At 40.9% G+C, this 17,092-nt stretch overlaps 1 protein-coding gene across 4 annotated transcripts in view; it reads left to right on the top strand.

The window, feature by feature from the left end:
- Positions 1-17,092, top strand: part of LRBA (LPS responsive beige-like anchor protein) — a 759,310-nt gene that overhangs the window by 732,444 nt on the left and 9,774 nt on the right. For all 4 annotated transcript variants that reach the window (XM_070386647.1, XM_070386648.1, XM_070386644.1 and 1 more), the window contains exons 54-55: positions 13,452-13,553; positions 16,663-16,859. In XM_070386647.1, the coding sequence (XP_070242748.1) occupies positions 13,452-13,553; positions 16,663-16,859 (299 nt within the window). The remainder of the gene's footprint in view (positions 1-13,451; positions 13,554-16,662; positions 16,860-17,092) is intronic.

Here is a 17,092-nt window from a genome sequence, read left to right as displayed (position 1 = left end):
GTTTGAAGCAATATGTTGGCAGTGTTCAAGTTCAGGTGACATTAAAGCTATGTCTATGAAATTCTCCAGAAGGGCCAGGATGTTTGGTGCCCCATGATGTAATGCAGGCCCTCCCGTTCCAGCAAAACAACTCTGTATTTACTGCTTGTAACTAATAGTAGATGTGGTAAAAGGAATTATATTCATATGGCAAATGAATACAGCCTTAATGTGCACCATATGCAGAGTGGTGGGGTGATGTGCCAATATATCACATTTATTTACCTTGTTTAGTTGCAGAAAAAAATGACTTTACCATTCAACCCATGGGTTCTTGCCATATAAATATGAGAACAGAAGAACAGATGATTTATCCCTTCAAATTGGAACTGGGTATCTTCATATGAACACTTTAATAGTGCAACACCAAAGAAAATTGTCTAATACTTTATGCTCAGATAGGAAATTTAATTTCAAACAATGGCGGGAATTACCCATTAGTTAGAAGCTACAAATTCTCTATAGTCAATGAAGTGTAGGCTCTCAAAGAAAACTGTAAATATGTCTCCTTTCATTTAACTGAGACTGGATGTACTCTGAAATTTCAAGCTACTTCCTCCCCTCTCTTCCTTTTTTAAGCCTAAAGTCAGGAGTCTTCTGCTTTTAGAATGTTGTGTGGGGGATGTATATTATTGTAGAACTACTAAGGATATGGTTAATGAAGACCTCCTGGAACAACATATTAGATTGACTTTCAAAGGGTTTGCTTCTTTAGAGAAGTGATACAACATCTTTGTGCATATGTGCCTTACATTATGCCTTAGATAGTCCTGAGAATTCGTGAACAGACACGCTTTTATATGACATTAGGTAGTAAATGTCCCTGATGGTTTCTTTTACAGTTGCCCTGTTTTTAAAAGTAATTTTTTCACATTCAAATGGGTTTGATCAAACTTTGTATTTTGGATTTGAAGTGGTTTTTGTTTTGTTGCTTTTATTTATTATTAAATTTATTTATTTTTAGTTGAAGGATAATTGTTTTACAATATGGTAAGAGTTTCTGCCATACATCAACATGAATCAGCCATAGGTATACATATGTCCCCTCCCTCTTGAACCTCCCTCCTACCTCCCACCCCTTCCCACTCCCTCTGGGTTGGTACAGAACCCTGGTTTGAGTTCCCTGAGTCATACAGCAAATTACACAGGGGAAAAACATCCTTAGAATTTCTTCTGCCTCTCATGGCTCAGGTCTTCATTACTCTTGAGCTTTTTAGCTTTTATTCTCATAGCTTACAACTTTCTACAACTGAGAGAATGCTTTTATATTTCCTTAGGGTGAGCAGGGTCAGCAAGTTTCTCTTTTTTTAATTGAGATATAGTTGGCACCTAACATATGCATTTTAGATATACAACATCATGATTTGATATTTGTATAATTGCAAAGGATCACCACAGTATCTAAATAACATCCATCACCACACAGTTACACTGTTTTTTCCCGATGTGAGAACTTTTAAGATCCACTCTCTCAGCAACTTTCAAATATACAATACAGTATTATTAAATGGGCTTCCCAGGGGGGTCAGTGGAAAAGAAGCTGCCTCCCAGTGCAGGAGTCAGAGGAGATGTGAGTTCCATCCCTGGGTCGGGAAGATCCCTTGGAGGAGGAAATGGCAATCTGCTCCAGTGTTATTGTCTGAAAAATCCCATAGACACAGGAGCCTGGCAGGCTACAGTCCACTGGGTCAAAAAGAGCTGGACACAGCTGAGTGACTCAGCGTGATTATTAACTATATTCACTATACTCTACATTAAATTCCCAAGTCTTACTCATTTTGTAAGTGAGTTTGCACCTTTAGACCACTGTTGCCCATTCTGCCCACTCTCCACCTTTGGCAGCCACCTCGCAGTCTATTCTCTGTATCTTTGAAGTCAGTGTTTTTTGTTTTTAAAATTCTACACATAAATGAGATCATAAAGTATTTGTTTTTGTCTGACTTATTTTACTTATCATAATGCCCTTAAAGTCTGTCCATATTGCCACAAATGGCAGCTTATTTTTTATGACTGATATTCCACTGTGTGTGTGTGTGTGTGTGTGTGTGTGTGTGTGTGTGTGTGCGTGTGCGTGCAGCATTTCGTCCGTCCATTCATCCATCAGTGCATACTTGGGCTGTTTCCATGTCTTGGCCATTGTGAGTAATGTTGCGGTGATAGGGGGCGCAAGTATCTTCTCGAATTCATGTTTTCGTTTATACCTAGAAGTGAACTTGCTGGTTTAATTTTTTGAGGAAACTGCATACTGTTTTCTATAGTGTTTGTACCAATTTACATTCCTACCAACAGGGCACAAGGATTCCTCTTTCTCCACTTTCTTATCAAAGCCTGTTATTTCTTGTCCTTTTCGTAAAGCCAGTCTAGCAGATGTGAAGGTATCTCATTGTGGTTTGCATTTCCCTGGTGATAAGTGATGTTGAGTTACCCTTTTCTGTACTTCTTAGCCATCTGTATGTATTCTTTGTAAAAAAAAAAAAAAAAAGTCTATTCAGATCCTCTGTCCATTTTTAAGTTAGATTGTTCTCTTGATGTTGAGTTATGTGAATTCTTCGTGGGTTTTGGATATTAACCTTTTTCAGGTATTATGATCTGTAAATATTTTCCCCCATTCATCTGTTGCCTTTTCACTTGGCTGATGGTTTCCTTTGCTGTCCAGAGGTTTTTAGCTTGATGTAATCTCACTTGTTTATTTTTTGCTTTTGTTGTCTTTGCTTTTGGTGTCAAATCCAGGTGTTTCAAATTGCTAAAGATGTGAAAACCCTCTATACTTTTCACTAATGCCTTACTTATGTATCTTTAACAAATGTTAAAAATGTGAAAGTGAAAGTGAAGTCACTCAGTCGTGTCCAACTCTTTGCGACCCCGTGGACTGTAGCCCACCAGGCTCCTCTGGAATCCATGGGATTCTCCAGGCAAGACTACTGGAGTGGGTTGCCATTTCCTTCTCCAGTTAAAAATGTTAAGGAGGACAAATTACAAAGAATTTTATGTGACTTGGATATTTAGGATAGATAGATAAAAATAGTTATCCATTTTTGTTTTCATATTTAAAAGAATCATAATAGTAAACATCAACAAATATGGATAAGATTTCAACAACTTTTCTAAGTATCTACATTCTCTTTGGAGGCAGAGTTTTATATGTTGATGTTTCCAGACACACATATGCAACTACAGAAGCTATCAAAGAATTAGAGCCAAAGACAAGCCTGTCTGTGGGGAATTGGCAAGTGAAAAGTCTTAAAAAACTAGGATAAAAGAAGTACACAAGTTAAGTTTGATATGTCCACATGATGGAAGACTGTATAGCCATTAATGTATTATGAATTGTGATATTGACATGAAAGTATATGTTCTCTGAATTGGTAAGTGTCAGAGATCACCAAACTACAGGTATAATAAGACATATTTTAAATATTTGTGTCGGTAAGTGTATGCTTCGTATACCGTGTTGTATATTGCTGTTGTTCAGTTGCTCAGTCGTATACAACTCTCCACTCTTCATGGACTGAAGCACGCCAGGCTTCCCTGTCCTTTACTATCTCCCAGAGTCTGCTCAAACTCATGTCCATTGAGTCAGTGATGTCATCCAACCATCTCATCCTCTGTCGCCCACTTCTCCTCCTGCCCTCAACCTTTCTCAGCATCAGGGTCTTTTCTAAGGAGTCGGCTCATCGCATCAAGTGGCCAGAGTATTGGAGCTTCAGTTTCAGCATCAGTCCTTCCAATGAATATTCAGGGTTGATTTCCTTTAGGATTAACTGGTTTGATCCCCTTGCTGTCTGAGGGACTCTCAAGAGTCTTCTCCAGCACTCCAGTTCAAAAGCATCAATTCTTCGGCGCTCAGCCTTCTTTATCGTCCAACTGTCACATCCATACATGACTACTGGAAAAACCATAGCTCTGACTGTATGGACCTTTGTTGTCAAAGTGATGTCTCTGCTTTTTAATATGCTGTCTAGGCTAGAAAAAAGTCTGAAATAATAACTGATAAATGCAAGCAATGGTCATTTTAGGTAGTGGAACTTAGAGGTATTTTTTCATTTTCTTCTTCAAAATTTACTAAATTATATGAATGCTTTATAATGAGTATATATTATTTTGATAATCAGACACAATAAATATATTTTACTGGGTAGGAAAATACCTAGTTATTGTAATGTATCTTCCCTTCCTGCTCTCAGCTCCATGCTCTGGCTATATCAGAATGAAATGGATTGTTAGAGAAGGTTGGAAAATCTAAGAAAAAGAGGAATGGGAGAAATCATAGTCTACTTTCTAGAAATGAAGGTATATTTTCCTCCCTGATGGGAAAAATAGTAATAAGAATCATTTCTAATTGGTATTTATGTGTCACAGGATCAGATATTGTACTTTTGCTAGAAAACAAATGTGAGCAACAGAGGGTGAAAATACGCACCACCCTGCCGCTGCTGGCTGGTGTTCACTGAGTGCTCCCTACATGCTAGGCACAGCTCCAGCACTTCACGTAGTAGCTCGTCAGTCCTCATGGTAGTCCTGGTGTTGCGCGCGCGTGTGTGTGTGCAGTCGTGTTGGACTCTTTGCAGCCTCACAGTCTGTAGCCCACCAGGTTCCTCTGTCCATGAGATTCTCCAGGTAAGAATACTGGAGTGGGGATTCCTTCTCCAGAGGCTCTTCCCAACTCAGGGATCGAATCCACATCTCTTGCATCTCCTTCATTGGCAGGCGTATTCTTTACCACTGAGCCACCTGGGCAGCCCAGTCCTGTTGTTATCCTTGTTTTATAGATGAGGCACAGAGAGAATATTAGTATGCCTCTACTTTCTAGATCTTTCTAGAACTATGAGAACTTACTAGATTGAGGGCAGGAGGAGATTGGTTACATTTACTAGTTATCATTCCAGACTTTTTTCTATGCCTAGACAGCATATTAAAAAGCAGAGACATCACTTTGACAACAAAGGTCCATATAGTCAAAGCTATGGTTTTTCCAGTAGTCATGTACGGATGTGAGAGTTGGATCATAAAGAAGGCTGAGCGCTGAAGAACTGATGGCTTTCGAATCGGGGTGCTAGAGAAGACTCTTGAGAGTCCTTTGGACAGCAAGGAGATCAAACTAGTCAATCTGAAAGGAAATCAACCCTGAATATTCACCGGAAGGACTAATGCTGAAGCTGAAGCTCCAATACTTTGGCCACCTGATGCAAAGAACTGACTCCTTAGAAAAGACCCTGATGCTGGCAAAGGTTGAGGGCAAGAGAAGAAGGGAGCAACAGAGGATGAGATGGTTGGATAGCATCGCCAACTCAGTGGACATGAATCTGAGTTCTCATAGTTTTCATAGTTCTAGTAAGACCTATGAGCTTCAAAACCCAAGGGAGGGGAAGCATAGCTAGCAAACTAGAGCCTGGATTCAAACCCAGGACTCTAGGCCAGAGGCATCATTCTTACCCACTAAATTGGACAGCATTTTAAATTTCATTTCATTGGATCATCAACTGTGGAAAATTTGATGCAACTTTGTCACTAAAGTACTCTTAGTATTTGCAGAAGATAATTTTATTACCTCTAGCAATCTCTAGTTAGTATTGAGTTCTTATGAAAGTATATGTCATGATAAGATTTTGTACTTTTTAAATACTATTACACATGTTAGGATTATACTTTATGTATAAAATTGTAGGTATATACTCACACAAGTGCACTTTTTAATGTCTTAGAAGATGATTCCGTTGTCATAAACTTTTGTTTATATAAGTTCATATAAGAAAGTGAAAGAAGGAAAGTGAAGTCGCTCAGTCGTGTCCGACTCTTTGCAACCCCGTGGACTGTAGCCCACCAGGTTCCTCCATCCATGGGATTCTCCAGGCAAGAATACTGGAGTGGGTTGCCATTTCCTTCTCCAGGGGAATCTTCCCAACCCAGGGATCGAACCCAGGTCTCCCACATTGCAGGCAGACGCTTTAACCTCTGAGCCACCAGGGAAGCCCAAGTTCATATAAACTTATATGATATATATATATAGTATATATCATAGAAAGGAGAAAGGTTATAAATCAAGAACTTAGTATTATTGAGTTTTAAATCAACATTATACTGTCTTATATTAATAATTCTAATATTTACAAGAGGAAGCTACCAAATTTTATTGTTGGTTGTCATATTCTAAATGAAGCCATGACTTGTTTTCTATAATGTATATGTTCAACAAAATCAACATGTTTTCAAAACAATGGAAAAAATCCATAATGAAAGGAAAATAGGAAGAAAGGTTGGTAGAGATGGTATAAATAGACCAAGTCTTAAATAATTTCTAATTGATGCTTTTGAACTGTGGTATTAGAGAAGACTCTTGAGAGTCCCTTGGACTGCAAGGAGATCCAACCAGTCCATTCTAAAGGAGATCAGCCCTGGGTGTTCTTTGGAAGGAATGATGCTAAAGCTGAAACTCCAGTACTTTGGCCACCTCATGTGAAGAGTTGACTCGTTGGAAAAGGCTCTGATGCTGGGAGGGATTGGGTGCAGGAGGAAAAGGTGACGACAGAGGATGAGATGGCTGGATGGCATCATCGACTTGATGGACGTGAGTCTGAGTGAACTCCGGGAAATGATGATGGACAGGGAGGCCTGGCGTGCTGCGATTCATGGGGTCGCAAAGAGTCGGACACGACTGAGCAACTGAACTGAACTGAACTGTGTAATTAAAATGTAGTGTTATCATTCCAATTGAAAAATTAGAAAGTTAGTGGAAAGATTTAAGAAACATTTAACAACTAACCTCATCTGCTTCACAAAAACCATTTCCTCTCCTGATTTACCATTATGGTGAGCCACATGAGAAACCTTAGTCTTCAATTTTCATATGAATTTTTTCATTGATGAATGCTTTATAGTAAAAATGTAATTAAAATGGAATAAAAGATGTGCAAAACAGAAGTATCCAGTTTTAGGAAATGGCAAGTATATATAATACTTAGATTTTCTTAAACCTATATATATATGTAATAATTATATATTTAGGTCCTTAAACAAATTTACATTTTCATTCAAAATGAATACTCTATTGAAGTGATTTTTTTTTTAAAGCAAGGTTTCATATTTTGTTTTATGTCTCTAAGAGGTCAGATGGGTATTAGATTTTGCTAACCTGGAAAATTATATTGGTTGTTTTTATTTAAAAATCTTATTAGTTGACGGTAAGTACTTATTTTGTATAAAAATTAAGTTATAATAAATAGTTTGGACTTCAATGCAGCTTTTTGATCTTTCCAATAATAGATATTTGTAATTAGCAGGCTTATAGTAAGGTCAACAAAACCTTATTCAGTGACCATTTAAAATCAAATCATTTACATATACAGGGTCATATTTTCTTGCCTTTGTTTCCAGAGTGCATTGCACATAATACATACTCAGTAAATGTTATATTAAAGTGAAGGAGTTAAAGGAATGAATGAATAAACAAATGGGGAATGTTAACCTCTGTCCCAGGAGTAGTTAAACTTAAGTTTTAATTGAAAGAGCTAATTTTACTTCTGTAAAACTAAGACTAAGGAAATGTTGACCTGCTCTTCATTTCATGATAGACAGTACGAAAATGGTAAATGAATGAAGTGGATTCTCTCTGCTAGTAACAACGTACTTCAACTGCTAATGAGAACTTTGCAGTGCCTTTTGAAAGTAATTTAATTTTCATTAAGACTGAGGAGATGATGGCCAAAATACCAAGAACTTTATTCATTTTTAAAAATGCAAGTCAAAGTTTGCCAGAAATAGATGTCAGGGCTATTTTTACCTGGCTTATTAATTCTCTTTGCCTTAATGGATACAGATCTTTTGAAATATTTTTCTCATTGGATATTTATGAACAGGATACCAGAGAAATTACTGTTTCCTCCATCTCTTCTTTCAGGTATAACTTTAAGTGGTTCAGAGTCCATTTGATGAAGAAATACACTTAGTGTTATGAGAGCACCAAAGAAACACATTTAATAGCAGCATTTGTTATTCTGACTAATGGTGTAAAACATTTCACCTAATATTTTAAAACATAGGTCGAATATAAATGCTTAATGGGTATTATGGAGATCTTGTGCTGCTTAAATGAAACTTGGATTGTTATAATGGCGTCTGTAAGTTAGTAACTGATATTCCCTGTTATGTACTGAGAAAAGCACATCTGTAAAAACTGATGTGTCCTGGTGTTTGTGGCAGGATTTGGAGCCTTTAATCTCCTTTGACTTGCTCATCTTCCTTTAAGGCCATCCATAAAGATGCACTGAGTGTCCTTTTCAGCCTTTGGTTAGGCTTTGCATCAGTAGTCATAAACCTGCTCTCCGGACAAAGACACCCTTTCCTTTGAAGTAATTGGTCAAGCTTTTCAAAGCAGTTCAAGAAGTCTATCCTCTTTCTCTTTTTATTTTTCTTTAAGAAGAGTTTGAAGTGCAGCCCCTTAAACTAGCAGCAAGATAAATTTTTCTCTTCAGCTTTATTGAAAGCCATGACGATTTTTCAAGCAGTAAGACTTTAAAAGGTTCTTAAGGGAATCTGTTCTGCTTTATGATCTATAGCTTTTGGTAGATCCCACTATCTCAGAAAGCAAAAGTGAAGACTTTTTGTATCCACTAACTACTGCAAATTTTTATCAAAGAATTAACCCGATGTTTTTCAGAAGACATTTTCCCCCTGCTCTATATTCAGTTTAGAAACTCCGATGAGAGATGGCCATAGCTTTGGAGTCTTTGAAAAGGTCATATGTGGCCAGTGTTATCTTATTTGAGCTGATTTTCCCTGCTAGGTATTAACTCTGTATGTTGATAGGTAGTGGGAGGGGCAAATTCAGCTGAGCGCTGCAGTGAGAGTCTTACATGGTTCCCAGATTTCCTTTCTAGGCTTTCCAAACACACAGACATAGACATGTATATGTATTGGTATCGATATGTGAATGTTATTGCTATATTGCAGGATAATGTAACCACAGAGAAATAAGTAGATTCTGTGAGCCAGTATGAAGCCTGCGTTTCCCTTCCCCTATCATCACGTCTAGCCTTCATAATTTCATTCCAAGGGGTCCCCAAAATACCTGTTGAACTTACCACTTTGGACCTGTTGGACTTAAATCTCACATCATATGATTCTGTTTGCTACAGTGAAATTGTAATATGTAAAACATTCGGTTTGTAGAAACTTACAAAAATCCCAGTATTTATTTTGAGCATGTTTTTCAATGAGAAAATGTAAAGAATATCCTGTCTTCACCCCATACAGTAAAGGGTAATACGAAGTTTAGTCTTTAAACAAGACTGGAAATAGCTTTTCTTAGAGGAAATGATCTCTCTTCTTGTATTGTTGTACGTGGACTTTTAGAGGTTGTTAATGTGCGTTTCCTGAAGTGGGGGAAAGTTCAGTAGCAGGGGCTTTTTTATTTTTTTTTTACTGGAAAAAATCGAGTGAAACCAGTCACCTAAGTAGGACCCAGTGATCATCTGCCCTTATGCTTTCAATTTGTTGTTTTTCTTTTCCTTTTCTCTCCTTTTCCTCTTTCTCCCCCCTGTATTTCCTGAGCTGTCTAATCTGCTTCCTGGGTTAGGAAACATTTTGCCAAACTTTGAAGCCAGAGTCCTAGCACTGAACAGGCCTTATTTAGAGATCAAGCCCAAGGAAAAGAAAAACCTCTTTCGGTTTTGAAATGACACAGTATGTGCCTGTGTGTTCTGATGTGTGGAGGGAAAAATGATTGGTACGGTGTGGATTATTAGAAACTAGTATTTGTCAGTAAAGCATAGTTACAAAAATCTTACTTATGAGTTTACAAAAAAGAATGCTTATATCTTAATTCACTTTATGGGGTAAATCATGAGGCTTCCTAAACTCTAACTTTACAGTCTTAGGAAATTCTCAGTAGTTCAACTCTTTTACGTTAAAGAAAGAAATCTAATTGATAGCAATCTCCTCATTTCCTCTCCATGTCTCTGAGAAAATACTCTTAGATCTAGAAAACAAACAAACAAAAAAGTTAGCATTGGCATGCTTAAGTGACAGCATCCCAGAAATTGGTACCTTATGAAAACAAAAAGGAACAATTACAATGAAAATATATTCCTTAGATCTTAATGATTTTAATTCTTGATTTTGAGAAAGTTGCCAATAGATATAATTAGACACTAATTTCAAAAATATAACATCATATGGTATTTTTGTGGAATATAGAGTGTCTTGAGAAAGGGGAGGAAACCATGAATCAGGGTTAAAGTATTGGTAACTTTTAAAAATTATTTCTATTTTTAGTGGCAAGACTTACCTCTAGCATAAGGTTAAGTAGTTCAGACAGCTTTGCATTATTTGCTTCTCTTCCTAACAAATTAATATACTTTTAAAGGGAAAAAAGTAGCTGCTTGTGTAACAAATGCTTCCTGGTTTGGAAAATCTGAAGTTAACTTTGTATTACGGTGGGTTTCTCTTCCCATGCATGCATGCTGCATGCTAAGTCACTTCGGTTGTGTCCAACTCTTTACAACCCTATAGACCGTAGCCCGCCAGGCCGCTCTGTCCATGGGATTCTCCTGGCAAGAATACTGGAGTGGGTTGCCATGCCCTTCTCCAGGGGATATTCCCAACCCAGGGATCGAACCCACGTCTCTTATACGTCGTACATTGGGAGACAGGCTCTTTCCCAGTAGCACCACCTGGGAAGCACATTCTCTCCCCCCAGAAGTTTTAAAACTGAGTCAAAGAAACCAGGCCCTTGTTGCACTTACCCCTGACCTTTTGGTGTGTCATTTGAGGGCTCCTTGGTCAGTCACCCGGCATGCCAGCCAGTTCCTGCATCTGCATGGAGCGCAGCCAGTGTGGTGCAGAGTTTGACATGCTGCCTTTTCACTCAGAAGCACCCAGAGTCACCAAAGCCAGGAAGGACACGGTGGGGACCTAACCTTGCATCATGCAGTCAGTAAACGCACTGCGTTAATTATGCGAGACAACCAGACAGACGTGAAGTAAGTGCAGGCTCCTGGGGCAGAGCGGCCCAGAGCAGAGAGACCAGACTGTCTTAAAGGAGAGGTACTCTCCTGGTTTGGGTCAGTGTGGTGTCAAGAAAACCTCTTTTCCTTCCTCCCATCCCCAAAAACACAGGCATGTACATAAATTTGCATGACATTTCAGAGAACATGTTGACCATCATAAAAAGCACTAGTTAATTTTTTGACCAGCAGCATTTGGTCATAACACAGTGGTGTGATCACTCACCCAGAGCCAGACATCCTGGAGTGCAAAGTCAAGTGGGGCTTAGGAAGCATCACTACGAACAAAGCTAGTGGAGGTGATGGAATTCCAGTTGAGCTATTTCAAATCCTAAAAGATGATGCTGGGAAAGTGCTGCACTCAATATGCCAGCAAATTTGGAAAACTTAGCAGTGGCCACAGGACTAGAAAAGGTCAGTTTTCATTCTAGTCCCAAAGAAAGGCAATGCCAAAGAATACTCAAACTACCGCACAGCTGCACTCATCTCACACACTAGCAAATGCTCAAAATTCTCCAAGCTAGACTTCAACAGTACATGAACCAGGAACTTGCAGATGTTTAAGCTGGATTTAGAAAAGGCAGAGGAACCAGAGAGATCAAATTACCCACATCTATTGGATCATTGAAAAAGCAAGAGAGTTCCAGAAAAAAACCTACTTCTGCTTTATGACTATGCCAAAGCCTTTGACTGTGTGGATCATAACAAACTGGAAAATTCTGAAAGACATGGGAATACCAGACCACCTGACCTGCCTCTTGAGAAATCTGTATGCAGGTCAGGAAGCAACAGTTAGAACTGGACATGGAACAACAGACTGGTTCCAAATAGGAAAAGGGGTACGTCAAGGCTATATATTGTCACCCTGCTTATTTAACTTACATGCAGAGTACATCATGGGAAGTGCCAGGCTAGATGAAGGACAAGCTGGAATCAAGATTGATGGGAGAAAAATCAATAACCTCAGACACACAGATGACACCACCCTTATGGCAGAAGAGGAACTGAAGAGCCTCTTGATGAAGATGAATGAAAGAGGAGGATGGAAAAGTTGGCTTAAAACTCAACATTCAGAAAACTAAGATTATGGCATCTGGTCCCATCACCTCATGGCAAATAGATGGGGAAACAATGGAAATAGTGACAGACTTTATTTTCTTGGGCTCCAAAATCATTGCAGATGGTGACTGCAGCCATGAAATTAAAAGATGTTTGCTCCTTGGAAGAAAAGCCATGACCAACCTAGACAGCATATTAAAAAGCAGAGACATTACTTGCTGACAAAGGTCCATCTGGTCAAAGGTGTGGTTTTTCTAGTAGTCATGTATGGATGTGAGAGTTGGACTATAAAGAAAGCTGAGCACCAAAGAATTAATGCTTTTGAACTGTGGTGTTGGAGAAGACTCTTGAGAGTCCCTTGGACTGCAAGGAAATCAAACCAGTCAATCCTAAAGGAAATCAATCCTGAATATTCATTGGAAGGACTGATGCTGAAGCTGAAACTCCACCTGATGGGAAGAACTGACTCACTGGAAAAGACCCTGATGCTGGGAAAGATAGAAGGCAGGAGGAGAAGGGGACAACAGAGGATGAGATGGTTGGATGGCATCACCGACTCAATGGACATGAGTTTGAGATGATGAAGGACAGGGAAGCCTGGCGTGCTGCAGTCATGGGGTTGCAAAGAGTTGGACACGACTGAGCGACTAAACTGAACTGAGCTGCTTTGAGACACAGTGAATGCAGTTCAGACCATCCTCACCAAGACAAGGGTCTCAGTCGCCCAGGAGGAGTAGGGCCAGCTGAGGGGGCGGGGAGAGGAAGCCACCACATTCCGAACTTTATTATTGTTCATCCACAGATCATCTCATCAGAGGGCTCATATTTATATTTGCAAAAGTATCTGAGGCAGTTATAATGCAGATTTTTGTGGGTTTTTTTTTTTTTTTTTTTTTAAACTACCATTGCTTGATCATCCTGTAAAGCTCAGAAATTTATCAACCTATGCTCCTCAAACTCTAGCATGGAGTCCAGATCATCACGTAAAAATAGGATTTGGGGTCAAAGTCCCTGGTGGCTCAGACAGTAGAACGTGTCTGCAAATGCAGGAGACCTGGATTAAATCCTTAGATCAGGAAGATTCCCTGGAGGAGGGCATGGCTACCCACTCCAGCATTCTTGCCTGGAGAATCCTCAGGACAGAGGAACCTGATGGGGTACAGTCCATGGGGTCGCAAACGGGTTGGACACGACTGAGCAGCTGACACACGTTTCTTTCCAAAGCTGTAAATTAAAGATTAGGCATCATGGGTATTAGGAGCAAATTATTGGTGATTTAATCTGAGTAGAGGGAGGTCACCCCCCACCTGAACTTGAATTAATGTGTTCTTTTTATCTTTTTTCCCCCAAAAGGTGAGACTGCCACTCCGCGGGCCATTCTGACAGGCCACGACTACGAGATCACTTGTGCTGCTGTCTGCGCGGAGCTCGGCCTCGTGCTAAGTGGCTCCAAAGGTAAGCCTGCAGGACCTTCAAAATGAGTGCGTTTTTTGGTGTCTTCTAGTAACAGGTTACCAAAGATGAACTTGGTGCCTTTTTTTCTGAAGCTGTGCTGTCTGTCACAGGGGCTGTTAGTCACATGGCAGACCCATGACTGTTCGCATTAACTGAAATGAAATAAAATTTGCAGTTCAGTTCCCTGGTGGCACTAACCACATTGCGGGGCTCAGTGTTCACCTATGACTAGGGACTGTGGTATTGGACAGCCCAGAAAGGGAACTTTTCCATCACTGCAGAAAGTCCTGTTTCACAGCATTGCTCTGAAGAGTGAGGCGAGAACAAGAGCATCTTTGTGTGTTTGTTTATTCTTCTCGATTCTGACTGGGCTGGGTTCCATCCCACACCTGAACGGAACTTGCTGACCCAGTCTGTCTCTCCTTCCAAATCTCTGAAGGAGATGGCATTGAGAATGGAGTGGAAAAATACTTCAGCTGGTTTGCCCGAGGGTCTCCCTCAGAGTATCTCCTGTGTTCCAGCCAAAGGTGTTAAGCACGCTCCCCAAGAGCACACACACCGATCAGCGTCTGACCAGGAGCAGAGCAGTTTCCAGTTCACTTTCATTCAGTTGTAATAGTCTGTTCATCTCTCTGTCCCGCTGCCCTGAACTTAGCTCTGAACATACAAAATGCAATCACATCTCTTTTAGGCTGATCTGATGGGGAGGCATAGAGTTTTTGAGTCACTTTACCTGTGCCTTGAACTGTAATACTTTGTCTAGCTAACAAGACGTATTAGTTCAATACTGGTATTTAAAACTTAGTTGGTCAAAACAATGAAACCATAATAATGATAACAAGAATTCTATAACTGCTTTTTATACCCAGTATTTTATTTATCCTGAGCTAACATGAGTTCTTGGGCTGTATGCGATCCAAACTGGACATCTTTCATGATTTCATGCAAAGATATTAAAAATCAGTCATTTAAATGGGAAATATTATGATTAATAATCAGTTGGAAATTTTATGGTTGTTCCATGCTTTTAAATTTTTTATCAAAACATTTAAAATCCTCTTGTTCAGTTTCATACATACACATATACATACACGGGCTTCCCCAGTGACTCAGTGGTAAAGAATCTGCCTGCAACGCAGGAGACATAACGTTTGATCCCCAGGTCAGGAACATTTCCCTGTAGATGAGAATGGCAACTCGCTCCAGTATTCTTGCCTGGAGAATCCCATGGACAGAGGAGCCTGGTGAGCTACAGTCCATGGGGTTGCAAAGAGTTGGACACAACTGAGTGCATATTACATACATATATACACATATCTATGGACATGAAAATCAAGTAAAACATTTACTTCAGTCCAATTCAGTTCAGTCTCTCAGTCGTGTCCGACTCTTTGCGACCCCATGAATCGCAGCATGCCGGGCCTTCCTGTCCATCACCAACTCCCGGAGGTCACTCAAACTCACATCCATCGAGTCGGTGATGCCATCCAGCCATCTCATCCTCTGTCGTCCCCTTCTCCTCCTGCCCTCAATCCCTCCCAGCATCAGAGTCTTTTCCAATGAGTCAACTCTTCGCATTTACTTAGTACACTGTAATTTAAAACAGAAAGACTGAGAGTGAAAGTGTTTTATTTCTTTGTGAAAAATACGAGTACTGTGACAGTGCTTGCCCACTCCTCCCCATGTGATGTAAGATAAGGGGTGAGCATCTTCTGGATGCCTTGACCAGCTGTCAGACCCCTTCCTCAGTTTGGACCAGCTTCCAACATGTTACCTTCTCCGCCTTCAGTGTCATGAAACATCTCCTCGGTTTCCTTTAATGTGAAGGTTCTTGCTGGCCCCACTCCCAGGGTATCCTCGTGTTTAATAAGCCACTTTCCTAACTTACATCAGTGAGGCCACCTTCACTCACTCCCTGGGGCTGTGTATCCACAGCCTCTAAGTGATACCAACGCCCCACGGCCAGCTCTGTCTTCTCTAAATCCATGTAGGTTTGCTTCAGATTTCACTTCCAGCATCGTCACTTCCCCTTTCCTTATGGCAGAGGCAGAGTCATCTTTGTTGGCCACTGTCCCCTTTTGATCATCCGTTTTTGTAAAATGCCAGATAGTCCTGTCCCTGGAGACAAGGAGGCAACAGAACTGCAGGGCCTTCTGTCTGTGGCCAAGCTGAGCGGACAAGCAGGGACTGTTCACTAACAGACTTTGAGAGAAGCGGGCCTGTTATTTACAGTGGTTTGTGGGCTGAAGAGCTGGTTATGGAGCGTGTACCTTATGCAGTTCCCGTGGTAACTGAAGTCCGCACCGAGGCTGGGGTCATTTAGAGTGACGACTGAAACCCGTGCTCGCCGGACCTGTGCAGGCAAACGCTGCCTTGTGCGTTTATGGTGAGGATGCTGAAAACTTCGCAACGCCTGAGTGGTCAGGAGAAGGCTCAGAGGCGTGCTTTAGTAGTCACGAGGGACGGGAGTCCATGTAGGCTGGGAGTAATTTAGGGCAAAGTGGGCCCTGTGGTCTGGTTACCTCCTTTGTCCAACGAGACATTTCTTAGGACCTGCTCATCACCCGGGCAGTTTGGTTACCTGCTCCTCCTCTGCTCTGCCTGCAGCAGGCGCTCGGTAAAGATGGGACAGCACAGCCACATGTGGGCTGCTCGGCAGTTTCTTCACCTTCCTTCCCGAGCTTTCAACCCCCGCCCCACCCAGGCCCCTGTGAGGTGCAGGGAGGGTCGCAGACGGCCATCTCTTGCTTCATGGCAGCCCATGTTCAACTGAGGCCCAGCCTTCCTGGAAGCTCTTCTAGGATTTGAAATTTGTCCTGTTCCTTTCTGAATTCCTCCAGTTTTTTTATCATCTCTGGGCATAATGAATTTCACAAGTAATTTCCTGTTTCTTGAGATGTGAAATTGAGCATGTATGACTGTTTTCTTCCAAGTGGAAGGTGAGATCTGGCTGACATGCTGATTTCACAAAATAACTGGTATCTTTTTCAGTCTTTCTGCAACTGTGATATGGTACTGACATCCTGTTTGATCTGTGCTTGACACTCAGATCACTTTTGTCTGTTCTTATGAAAAAACTTCATTTTGCCTTTTGTTTCTATTTTCTCAGAGGGACCATGTCTCATACATTCCATGAATGGAGACTTGTTAAGGACTTTGGAGGGTCCAGAAAACTGCCTGAAACCAAAACTCATTCAGGCGTCGAGAGAGGGCCATTGTGTCATTTTCTATGAGAATGGCTCCTTCTGCACGTTCAGTGTGAACGGAAAGCTCCAGGCCACCATGGAGACCGACGATAACATAAGGGTAAGCGTACCGTACCGACTTCTCAGCGTCTGCTTTCACCTCAGCGTAGAGGTGGTGAGGAGGTGGAAAGGTCACCAAGGAAGCCTCTGGGTTCCCACACCAAGGGCCTCCTTTTCACCCGAGAGAGAATCACCCGATAGCACTCGGACAGGGGTGTCTGCTTCCCAGAGCCCAGCCTGTCCCGCCGTGCCAACTGCATGCCCAGCCTGCAGTCCAGGTTGGGAAGTGAAGCC

Source organism: Bos mutus, chromosome 17, assembly GCF_027580195.1.
Source record: "Bos mutus isolate GX-2022 chromosome 17, NWIPB_WYAK_1.1, whole genome shotgun sequence".
Classification (NCBI taxonomy): Eukaryota; Metazoa; Chordata; class Mammalia; order Artiodactyla; family Bovidae; genus Bos; species Bos mutus.
The sequence above is the reverse complement of the archived record's forward strand: the minus strand, read 5'-3'. Positions and strand labels throughout refer to the sequence as shown.